The sequence below is a fragment of the Girardinichthys multiradiatus genome, chromosome 3, assembly GCF_021462225.1.
Source record: "Girardinichthys multiradiatus isolate DD_20200921_A chromosome 3, DD_fGirMul_XY1, whole genome shotgun sequence".
Classification (NCBI taxonomy): domain Eukaryota; kingdom Metazoa; phylum Chordata; class Actinopteri; order Cyprinodontiformes; family Goodeidae; genus Girardinichthys; species Girardinichthys multiradiatus.
Genome location: NC_061796.1, coordinates 12,318,582 through 12,331,137, shown reverse-complemented (window position 1 = coordinate 12,331,137; position 12,556 = coordinate 12,318,582). Strand labels below are relative to the sequence as shown.

The 12,556-nt window shown below is 39.0% G+C and overlaps 1 protein-coding gene across 3 annotated transcripts in view; it reads right to left on the bottom strand.

Moving 5' to 3' along the window:
• Positions 1–1,325: 1,325 nt before the first annotated feature.
• Positions 1,326–12,556, bottom strand: part of LOC124865432 (ankyrin repeat and IBR domain-containing protein 1-like) — a 46,708-nt gene continuing 35,477 nt past the window's right edge. For 2 of the 3 annotated variants that reach the window (XM_047360502.1, XM_047360501.1), the window contains exons 18-20: positions 6,738–6,849; positions 5,405–5,448; positions 1,326–4,231 (exon numbers count right to left, since the gene is read on the bottom strand). In XM_047360502.1, the coding sequence (XP_047216458.1) occupies positions 3,326–4,231; positions 5,405–5,448; positions 6,738–6,849 (1,062 nt within the window). In that variant the 3' untranslated portion in view covers positions 1,326–3,325. The remainder of the gene's footprint in view (positions 4,232–5,404; positions 5,449–6,737; positions 6,850–12,556) is intronic. The other variant, XM_047360503.1, reaches the window with a different exon arrangement.

Here is a 12,556-nt window from a genome sequence, read left to right as displayed (position 1 = left end):
TTAAACCTACATCTGCCAGGGGTATGAATGATTTAGGACTTAACTGTGCATGTGGTGGATGGGTATGGATGGGTTCCTTTCACATTTGAATCGATACAGTACTGATGCCTGGAACCTGGGAATCCATATCGGTACTCAACAGTACTAGTTTTCAGTACTTTTGTGTGTGTGTTTATGTGGTAGTAAATGTTGATTCATTTAATACTAAAATGTCAAAACATTTTAATTTAACATATTTATTTCTCAATGTATAAACTTGAATACATCAAAACAACATTCTGCTGTTTGTACTGTAACATCTCAGTTGTTTCAAACATTTTCTCCCATATAAATGGTTGCAGACGATGAGCTGCCAACGGTGCTGAATGCAGGAGATGTAGCCGTAGATCTGAGGCTGTTGAAAATTGTGCGCTCTTCAGCCTTGAGAAAAATCGTGTGTTCAACCAGGTGCTTCCTAAGATTAGAAGTATTCCCACCGCTGGCCTTGCCCTTCGCGTCACAAATATCACATACATCCTCACTCAGTTGGCTCAGACACTGGGAAAAGAAAGTCACAGCTATAGCTAAATATTGCGCTGAGGGGCGGACTTGTTGGGGTGGACTTAGAACCAGTTTAAACTGTTTGCAGTTCTAGTTAATACTGAAAAAGTTAATTACTGAAAAATGAATCACTTTTACTGTGGTTTTTCCACATTAAATCGCTTTATGCTTGCAAACGACACTCGTGTCACTGTTAGTCTGAATGCTAAATCTACTAGAGCACCTCGGTTTTCTGTGGCATAAACTGTTCTCTCTCAGCCTCGGGTTGTTCCTTCTCTTGAAGCCAAGTTTATATTTTCATAATCTGGCGATAAAGAGTGGTCGTCTTCACTTTTACAAATCTCAACCCCTTTTCCCCAAATAGGAATTTCAGGGTAAGAGTGCTCACTATCCTTTTGTGTGTTGCCAATAAGTGGTGGCGATCTCACACATCCCCTTTTGAAGGTTTTTTTTTTTTTTTTTTTTGTCAAGATAATGTTTTTAGTTTGCAACAATAGGCTGTCACCTTGTGTGGTTCTAGATAACAGGTCAAACTATATGTCGTAGTCCCTTCATGTTTTAGTGGAGCAGGTCTCAAATGGCTCTTTTTATGTCAGAAAAGTAATTTAAAATAACTTGTCTGCTTTAAATAACAGTGCTAAGACTGAGTGTGATTTATGTTTTTCCTACCATTAAGATATTTTTGCCCTTTAATAACTCAGTACCTAAACTGATTGAAGTGAATCTCTAAAAACCACCCTTACAAATTAAAGGATGTTTTTAAAAGTGATCACATAACCACACAATAAAACTCAACAGTTTATTGGCATCACACACCAAACAATTTTTGTATAAAGAGGGAATGTATCAAGTATAGACTATGAAAGTGCAAACAGCATTTTAAGAATTAGTTGCTTTACAATAGAAAATTGTAATGAGTTACAAAAAGTTTGTCATTTCTTAAAATAAGTCACCTAGAGATTAGAAGCGAAATATAAGTAGAGTAGAACCTTCTTCTCGAACTGCACTCATATACGCCGCATACTGTTAGACCGACAGAGAAAGAAGTCTCCTGTGATTAGGACACTTGCATCATATGGCACTGACAGTCTAAATACTTCAGCCTTGTATCAAAGCAATAACTGCCGTTTAGATTTAGTGTTGCTCTACGGGTCAACTTTTATAAAAGTTAATTTACTTGAACCAGACATGAGTCTGTACATAAACAAAATGAATTCTACAAGGTCAAACATGATTGTTTTTCATGTCATGAGTTATTCACAAGTCATTGATAAAAGCAGAAATATTTATGTTATATTGCAACTTTTCTCAGTTGTGTCTTCAGATGCATGATACATATACAGTCCCTAACCCTGTCATTACACTTCATTAATACAAATGATTTGCCTTTTTAATCGCATAAGAAAAACTTAAGAAATGTAGGGCAGGGAGCCCTTCTACAAAAAATACTTATATTTCAATAGTCACCACATATTTTATCAGACCATTTAACAATCTGTTTTGTCCATCAGTGTATTATCATGTGAACAAACAAAAAGCTTCATGCTACAAAGATTTGGATTAAAACATAAAAAAAAAAACTGGAGTTTGTGTTTGCCCACTATATGTTACGAGAGACACACTTCTTTAAGGTAACAGGTGTTTTTGTGTTGGTGTAAATAGCACTCAGAAGAAGGTGGAAAACGAACTGAATCACGAAGACAGACACAAAGGCACTAGATTTTCTCCGCTTCAGAGACATGGACTCCCCATTCACACATTCAAGATTTCTTCATGCATTACCCTGCAGAGATGATCCCATCTAGACACAACTTGAGCTGTAATAATTAATGAAAATAAGACTGGAAGGGATTACCTGGTTTTCTTATTGGCTGACCTTCCCTGCTGCATACAAACAAGACCTCTGATCACTTTCACATTAAACATTCGTCTCAAAACGTTTTCACACAAGCTACGGCTGAATTCAAAGCAAGGATCTATCTGCATTTCTCATGTTTTAAGGTCTGAGGACGCTTCCTCTTCACACTGAAGCTCCGAGATGAATAACCATTGTCAAGTCCATTCATTTATGAGCAGGCCACTTGCTTTTCAGTTGAACAATAACCCTTTTCTTTTTTGAAAGTTCACAACCATTTCAGTGTTGATCTATTAACTAGCTTTACACAGCATACAAAAACGTTTTAGTTAGTGGGATTTGAAAATAACACAGAGCCGCCAATTTTAAAACAAATATATGGCTCAGGATGTTCACATTTAGGTTTTCTGAGATTGTTATAATCAGGCACCATTTGCTTTAAAAAAAAACACTTGGTAACTGCAAACTGTGCTTTTACAAGTCAGTGTTTGGCACCTATGAAGGAAGCAGATATGGGCAGGACTAGGAACCATACTATATCCTATAGAAACTGTTTGAATACAACAGCAATTTGCTCTTCGAGACCTGATTCAGAGTCATACAGTAGGCTTTACTCCAGTGGAAAACATGTTCTAGAAATGTGAGCTTCATTACACTTGGTTCTAGAAAGGCTATTTTCATCAGGATACGTTTCTAATTTGTTTTGGATCGCTTTCATTGCAGTGTGTGCTCTTAATACTAAAACAATAATCAGTGATCTTGTTTCACTGCTGGCCTAAAGTTCCTGCATTGAAATTAAACCAAGTGCTTTTTTTCACACTCTCCAGCAACGTATAACTAATAAATTCTTCATTCTCAGTACATTCTACACAAGTAACTCCTGCAAAACTGCTTTCCAATCAGTAAACCTCCTAATCCCAACTGGGCTGATCAAACCAAGTGCAAATGGTCCTCCCACTCAGAAGAGCTGGTGCTGGGCAGCTGGTCAGAGGCATAGTCAGACCGTGGACTGTCAACATGGCAGGCCTTTGAGCCTGTACGCTCAGCTTGCTCTCCACTTTTATCAGGCGCCGCCATGTTAGGTAGCTGCATGGTGTCCAACCCCACCAGATCTAACTGAGTGGGCCTCTCGGCGATGGCACATTCCTTCTCCTCCATGTCGCTTGACCTCTGAGTGCAGAAACCCACCTCTGCCATCGCCTCCTGAGGTTTTCTGCCGTCAGTGAAGATGATAAAACCACCTTTCTCGTCTTGCAGGCATCCTTCTCTGCCTTCAACAAGTGGGCCCATGCTTGAGTCGGGGTTAGAGGAGGTTGGCGGGACCAGGGTGATACCCTGTGGATTCATATCATGAAACCAAGCCATGATATTTCCCATAAGATTAGCATTTGTTGTTAAGGTAGAGGACGACGATGGGTCGTTGCTGCCGCATGTGGCTGAGTCTGTCATTTCAGTGGAGCAAGAGAAAAGGCCAGCAGAGGTGCTGCTGCCTTCCGGAGCGGCTGGTTTCTGCGCCTGGCGACGAATGTCACAGTGTTGCACAGAGATGGGGCCGCCGGGGCCTGGAGAGTACTGGCTGCTGATGTTGCCCAGCCTCACCAAGTTATCTCCTCGCTCCAGCAGTTCTGAGCTGCTCAGAGAAGCTCTGGGGAGGACTTCAACACCTGGAGCACTCTGCTCAAGCCTGGAAGGCAAGGAAGTGCCGATTGTGCCAAGCGAAGCTTCATTGGTGAGGATCTCATGGCTGGAGCCAATCTCTGCCATCCTTGAATCTTGGAGAGACAGCTGGATAGCCAGTAAGATGTTAGGGTCATCCTCATCCAGGGAGTGAAGACCCTGCAAGAACCAACAGGATAAACAAAGTCAACAAGGCATACTAAAAACCTACTGTCAATTTTACGTTCTCGTTTGGAGCTTTGGGGGGCAGAGGGCATCAGTGGTACAGCTCTAGACTGTTTTAGGTCCTACTTAGCCGAGCATAGATGCTGTCTGCCTTGATGACCATGTGTCTCACTCCGCTTCCCTCTTTTGTGGGGTCCTGCAGGGCTCGGTTTTAGGGCCAGTCTTCTTTACACTGCACGTTTTTAAGTGGCACATGAAAGTTTGACCACATTTCCCCCATGTTTGCCTCCCTGCACTGGTTGCCTGTACATTTGGGATTAATAAAGTATTTTTGAATTTGAATTTGGGATTCATTTTAAAATTCTTTCATTTGCTTTTAAAGCTCTTAATGACCTTGCCCCGCCCGCCTGTCTGAGCTGCTTACATCCCTACACACCCTCCCGAACCCTCAGGTTAGTGGAGTGTCCCAAAGTAAGAGTAAGCTCAGAGGAGATTCTCCCTTGGACATCAGAAGCTTTTTCCTTATTTTTAAATCTCTTCTTAAAACCTCTCTCTTTTCCCTCCCCTGTGACACAATTTGAGATGCTGCCTTGTGAATTGTTTTTACTTCATTCTGACCAACTGGATGATAGTTTTATTATTTTAATACAGCGCTGTTTTATATATTTTAGGTCCTATTGACTGATCACTGAGGTGTCATTTGCTTTGTGTACAGCACATTGGTCCTGTTGGTGTTTAAAGTGCTCTATAAATAATGTTGCTGTGATAATCAGAGATAATCAGAAGTTTGATGTTATTTTGTGTGCCTGTTTTTCTCTGGACATGTTCTTTTATTTTTTTTAATTATACATTCTAAAAATTGTATTAATGTGGCTAATCATAGCATTGGTTGTTTTTGTTAGGAAGTTTCTACCAAATAGGAACTATTTATTTATTATACATCACATAATGCTGTATTTTTACAAGCAAGTCTGCAATTGTCTGGTATTTCAAAAAATAATACAAATAAAATGGAACTTAAACCATTTTTTTAAGAAACTGCATTATTTTAATTAATCAAATGCCAAAGGGACAGGCTACCTTTGGTTAAAATGGATTATTTAACCTTAAACGTTTTCCCAGCAGAAAGACCTGAGCTAATATGAAAACTGTTAAATGTGCACTCACCATCAAATGACCCTGTCTGTGGCCACCTCCAATATCCTGTGCTTCTTTTGTAAGAAATAAATGGACAAAAACACACAAGAATCAAAATTACAGTAATTACGCTGACTCTACTGTTGCAGCTGAAAAGCAGTTTAATTCATTGCCAATTATCACATGTTCTCCGTTTATTCCCAGTTTAGTGCACATGGCTACAACCACCTGGTGGACTACTGACCTTCAGAATTAACACATAAAATTTACCTAATTAAGAGTATTTAATTGAAATGAATAAATGGTCCTTGGCACAGCAGAGCCTCTTTTCAAGCTTCCCAAATGGCAAATCAGTTCTGCACAGACAAAAGAAACTGACTGATTTATACTACTAGGCTGTGGAGTTGTAATCTTCCGCATGTTGAACCTTTTTTGAATTCTGCACATTAAGTTAATTCAAACAAAAAAACACTGGATTATTTTGGAAAACAGCTTTAAAATTATAGTTCAGGATTTCTGAAGTACTCTGAATAGAAAATGTTCTTGGAGTCTTAACTTGGTACAAGTCCAGATTGGTCCCAGAGGATGAAAATACGATGGGACCAAACCAGACTTCTGCCACCTTACCCCAATTCTCAAAAATAGTTTATGGGAATGATACTTAATTCTGTTTTTCACCAAATAACTTCTCAAACCTTATAGAGAAAATATATTAGGCCTCATCCAAAAGAAAGCTTTTTGGGGCACAAAACAACAATTAGCATCCCCAGAAAACACTCTACCCACAGTAAAACATAGTGGCGGCAGCATCATCCCCTGGGATTATGTTTGTTCAGATGGAACTGGAGTTTTTCATCAAGGTGGATGAAATTGTGAACATTTCCCAAAACCTTCTCGGGAGTCTGCTAGAAATTTCAAGATGAAAATCAATTTCATTTTTCAGCAGGACCGTGTCCAAGCTTCAATCCAAAATGTCGAGCAGATTGAAGTAGATTCCCAGATGAAGAGCAAATGTCCTAATGTACCTAAATAAATTATTGGAGTTACCTGAAGAGGTCTGTGGACAAGAGATGTCCTCACAATCTGATGGATTTGGAGAACTTTTGCAAAGCAGGGTTCAAATATTACAAAGACAAGACGTAGGATCCTGACAGAGAAGGAATGCTATTTGTGTCCAATTAGTTGAAATAATTTCCCTAATATTACAACCAGCAGGAAAAAAAATAGGACTCTTAAGCTAAAGAGAGCAGCATGTGACACATTACATTCAGAAGAACCCACAGAACAAATATGTCTAATTGTTGAGGATGGTTCTGAGTTCCATTTTAACATTAAACATAACAAAAGTAGATGACTGCAGTACCTAAAATAGTGTCACTGAGCTCGTCAGGGTCGGGTGTGTTGCTTTGGACACTGGACATGTCGCCTCGCCTTCGCTGCCGATGTCTCCTTCTGTACTGGAACTCTGCATATTCCTTTAAGCAAGATCAGGACACGCCATTAAAACAAGAACTGACCACAGTGTTTATTTTAAATATCCAAAGACAATTTGTAATCTGAATACTTTGATTCAGATAGGGAAGTTTATTGGGTGGAGAGAGTCCGGTTCCTAAAGTGAGAAAATATTTACATCCTTTTGATCTCCAGAACAAGACTCAAGTTAGTGGATTGTGCAACACAAACATCATAAGAACTGGAACAAAAATCTGTATCTGTAAAGGTTCTACTTGTGCAAAGACAGCTCATCTCAGAAGAATGACTCCTGCAGTGACTTGTAACAAGTGTTAGTTTTCTAGTGGAAAAAAGCATATCGAACACATCCCCAGATGTTCAATGGCCAACACTTATCCTTGAAGTTATACATGCACTCCTTGGATTTCTCTTTCTCTCAGAAACGAGTAAGCAGCAGCAGCTGGGCCTGGGGTTTATTGCCTGAGATACGAAACAGTCTGAACAACCAACCTTACAATGAATGTACCAGTTCTTTGACATTCGCTACAGATTCACTTCTAATGGGAAGAAAGTAGTGCAGCAACCTACGTTCAATTAGCCCAAAAGCCATTTTCTAATACAGTATTTCTCATTATTACAGACAGAGACTGTGCAGCACATCATCATTATAGCAAAAAAATACACTGTAATGTGATACTAATGAAATGTACCACTCAATGGAGCATAAACACTGCAGAATCAATCAAACAAAGCTCTTAATGCACATGCACAGGTTGTTTTTATTGTGGGATAATCTATGCGCATTTTAGTGACCAATAATTAATAGTTCAACAATGTTAATATGATATTGCTAAAAACTGAGAGCCTATAATGGTGATCAGTAGATCTGTAACATCAGAGTAAGAGATCCCGTTTAAGACCACAGGGGTCTTTTACATGATTGATGTACCTCATCTATTAGATGAAGACCAAACAGCTGAAAATGACCACTTACAGTGAATAACAATGCTTATCCTAACGCTCTGAAGATCTAAAGGTTATAATGATGGTAAATTAACAATTGGATCAGATACTCAGCATTCCTTATGCGAGGCAATCGCTGCTGTTGTGAAGATCTGCGTGATTAGGGCCAAAGTTGGTTTCACGAGATGAAACAAAAAGTGTAAAACCAGAACATAAAAGCATGTCCTACACATCTCAATTACTGGCTCATACTGTATACGTTTATAGCCAACTGAATTTCTGATCATTAGTGTGAAGTATTACAAAGTAAAGAGAAAATATTGTTCATTTGCCTTCTTGGTAAACTCAAGATGATGTCAGTTTGAAGTCAAAGCTCAGATTTTTTGATGTTGTTACATGGTCAAACCCTAAATAAATGAAAAGTTCAATGCGGCTGTCGTGATCCTCTCCTAACTAGTTAGTGTTCTCATGAATAAGTTACATGTCCTGCATTTTCAGATCACGATATTTAAACTGCAAAAAACGATGAAGAGTATTTCTCAGTCAATCTCCTCGTTCATTAGCAAATGTCACGGAGTCACATTCATATATAATCAAAAGGCTGTCATCCAAATTCTGTCTTTCATGTTTCTGCCGTGCTAAAAATAGCCCATCTATGAAGTGACACGCAGGCATTGTAAGTAGCATGGAGCGGCCCATCTGTAGCGGCGCCTGTGAGGCGGTGTCAGCCAGCTTTGATTAGTTACCACGGAGTTCCAATTAGCTGCTGCAGCAGAGAAACGCCGGCTCTTTATCAGGGGACGAACATTTCTTTAGAAAACAAAAAAGCATCTGGTGAGAATATTTACTGTGTGCTATTAGAAACACAAGTCCATAATAATCTGACAACTAAGAAACCTTTGAGCCTATTTGCTATTAAGAAGCATGCAAGAACGAAGAGAGAAGGTGTTATGACCATCTGATCTCGATGTACACTGATAATTTGCTCTTTCGAAGAGGAGCCCCTCTTCTGTGCACCATGCCCAATTAAATCTTTTCTCCTGCTTTGAGTTTCAAATGGCTGCTGGGTTATAGAATACTTTACTAAACTAAAATAATCATAGCAATGATCTTACAGAGATGGATACTAGTCCTGTAAAATCTGTATTTCTTTTCCATTTACGGTGACAGATGTGTTGAGCTGTAAGACACTGAAACACTGTGGGCGAAGAGGCAGGGGTGTCGTTGTTATATGCCAATTTGGAAGGCATTTTTCTACCCTAACATCAGCCCGAGTGATCCACACTTTTCGAAATCCAGCTCTCTCTGAAACAAGATTACAGTCCCTGTGCTGTGTAGTGGCGCAGGGTGAGGAGGAGTAAAACGTCTGAGTCTCCTCACGGAAATGCTCCCGTCAGTTTTACTGCAGGGAGACCGAGATAAAACATGAAAGACAGTGTTAATGTGGCAACAATATATATATTTTCTTCATTTATTTATGAGCTGTTTGTTTCCATGTTTCAGCACAATAATCTCTGGTCATGGATCCTATTATTGTTTCATCTAATGACAACAGCAAATAAAGTATACACACATTTTCTATTTAGCATTATTCACATACTAGTTACACAGTTTACATTTATTCCTTATTTTGCTGCTGCTAAATTAAAGATATTGCTTATTAAAGCTCGAATATTCATATCTATGACATTGATTTACTGGTGAGCTTTGATAGATGGACACATACACTACCGGTCAAAGGTTTCAGAACCACTTTCCCATTTAATGGTCTTCTCTATGTTTATGACTATTTCCATTGAACGTAGATTCTCACTGAAGGCATCAAAACTGTGAATGAACACATATGGAATTATGTAGCAAACTAAAAATTGTAAAAGAACGTTGAATATGTTTTATATTTTAGATTCCTTAAAGTAGCCGCCCTTTGCTGTGATGACCGAAATATTAATCTTTGGTCGTCTCTCAATAAACGTCTAGGAGGTTCTTTCCAGACTGTTTGGAAAACCATTTTAGATGACCACCTCATGAAGCTCACGGAGAGAATATCAAGAGAGCAAAGCAGTAATCAAAGCAAAGGGTGGCTATTTGAAAGAATCTAAAACACAAAAATGCTTAGATTTCACACTTTTTGTCTACTATATAATTCTATGCATGTTCATTCACAGTTTTGTTGCCTTTGGTGAGAATCTACAGTGTAAATAGTCATGAAAAAAGAGACCCATTAAGTGAGAAAGCGTATCTAAAACGTTTGAACAGTAGCGTCTATGCAAGAGAAGACAGGTGAGTGTTTGCGGCCATTGTTTAAAATCAGCCAAATGCTTAATAGATTTGTTTCCTTAGGCCAAAGATATTTAGAAAATCAAGTATTAAATTCTAATTCAGTCCCAAGAACTGAGATAAACTTCAGCAACTTGCAAAAAACACACGATTAGTTGTTGCAACTACCAAGGTCCTGGCATAATCCTGATTGGATATTTGAACTCTTCTTATCAAAAAGGTACATATCATTTAAATTGGTTGGTTTTGTGAGATGGACTCTGTTCATAATCCTAATCCATAAATTTTCAATTTAGCTTGGGCCAGAGCCATTCCAAAAGCTTAACGGTAGCCTGCTTGTCTATGCCATAACCAGTTTTGATGTATCACCCAACTCTTTCTAAGTTTTAACCATCTCACTGTTGATTTGAGGTGAAACTGAAACAATTTGTTGTTTTTTATGTAATCAGTCTTTATTTTACTCACTCTGTGCAAAACACCAGTACCTCTGGCAGCACAACAACCCCTGGTACAACTACTCCAAACTTGTTGCAGCCAAACAGCTCAATCTTAGTCTTATTATTAGACCCTATAACTTTTCACCAGGAGGCATCTCGTTTGTCCATGTGGGCAGCTGCCACATTAAGCTGTGCCTGAAGGTGTTGATTTAGGAACAGTTACTGTTTTTGGTCAGCACATTCTCAGTCCATGTTCATATAAAACCCTCACACTTAATTGGCTTGACTCTCTGACCCAGCCAAGATTATTGTTAATGGTATAAGAAATGAGTGGTTCTGCATCATCCTAAGGGACATTTAGTCAAAATCATGTATAAATCGAAGTAAATGTTTAGATTTTAGCCTATATGTATGATTTTAGCCCTGGGTGGATTGGAGAAGCCAACAATAAGAAAATATCCCCCACACCATTACACCACCAGCCTGAACGGTTGATACAAGGCAGGATGGATCCATGCTTTCATGTTGCTGACGCCAAGTTCTGACCCTACCATGCGAATGTTGCAGCAGAAATTGAGACTCATCAGACCAGGCAGCATTTTTCCAATCTTCTATTGTCCAATTTTGGTGAGCCTGTGCGAATTGTAGCCTCAGTTTCCTGTTCTAAGGTGACAGGAGTGGCACCCGGTGTGGTCTTCTGCTGCTGTAGCCCATCTGCCTCAAGGTTTTGCATGTTGTATGTTCAGAGATGCTCTTCTGCATGCCTTGGTTGTAATGAGTGGTTAGTTGAGTTACTGTTGCCTTTCTACTAGCTCAAACCAGTCTGGCCATTCTCTGACCTCTGGCATCAACAAGGCATTTGTGCCCACAGAACTGCTGTTCACTGGATATTTTCTCTTTTTTGGACCATTCTCTGTAAACCCTAGAGATGGTAGTGCGTGAAAAGCCCAGTAGATCAGCAGTTTCTGAAATACTCAAACCAGCCCTTCTGGCACCAACAACCATGCCACGTTCAAAGTCAGGTAAATCACTTTTCTTCCCCATTCTGATGCTCGGTTTGAACTGCAGCAGATCATCTTGACCATGTCTACATGTCTTATTGCATTGAGTTGCTGCCATGTGATTGGCTGATTAGAAATTTGCATTAACAAGCTGTTGGACAGGTGTACCTAATAAAGTGGCCAGTGAGTGTATATATATTTCTTTTATTTTAACTAGCACCTGAGAAAAATTCCTGACATTTATTTTTTGTCAGCTGACCTTTTCACTGGAAGTTTTAACTTACAGTACAGAGGAGAGGAAAAACTCTGAGAAGATGGACACATTTTAGACACAGAAGATCATATCTTGTAAATATTGTTTCACTCAAAATGCTTCTTCAGACGTGTAATAGAAGTGATTTAATTAAGTCTGTTTTCCCCTAATTTAACACCTAAAACAGAAACCTTCCACAGGGAATGACATCCTTATACTGCTGAGAAATGTGAACAATATGTAGGCTTTTTAAACACTACTGACAGATTCCTGAGAAAGCTTTAAAGCAAATTAATCTGTCTATATATTTACATTCTGTCATAATCTATAAAGTACACAGCCATGTACAATTGAAGTGAAAACTAAATGTATTGACCAAACTGTACAGATAGAGGAAGCAGGCTGATAATCAACACATTACTTGGCTGACAGTTTTAGGACTTTAAGAAAATTCCTGTAACTAATGTGCAATTACCCAGAGACCAATACCTGGGTATTTGCTTGAGTACACCGCTTTTAATCATTGCAGAAGTGCACAGGGGAACACTGCCATCTGGCTTGCTCCAACGTGTAGAATAAGAAGGTGATTTTGGACCACCATGGTTTGCCAGTAGCAGAAATGCGAACAAGGTTTAGATGTTTGCTTTAATTTTATAAGGTCTTGAGCGCCATGAATTAACTAAATCAGCATTTTATTAATTGTCATTAGCTGTGACATTAACAGAGAGGTGATAATTACATTTAGCAAATTAAGCACCTTCTAATCAGAAATAAATTATACTACAAATGATAGGTATTG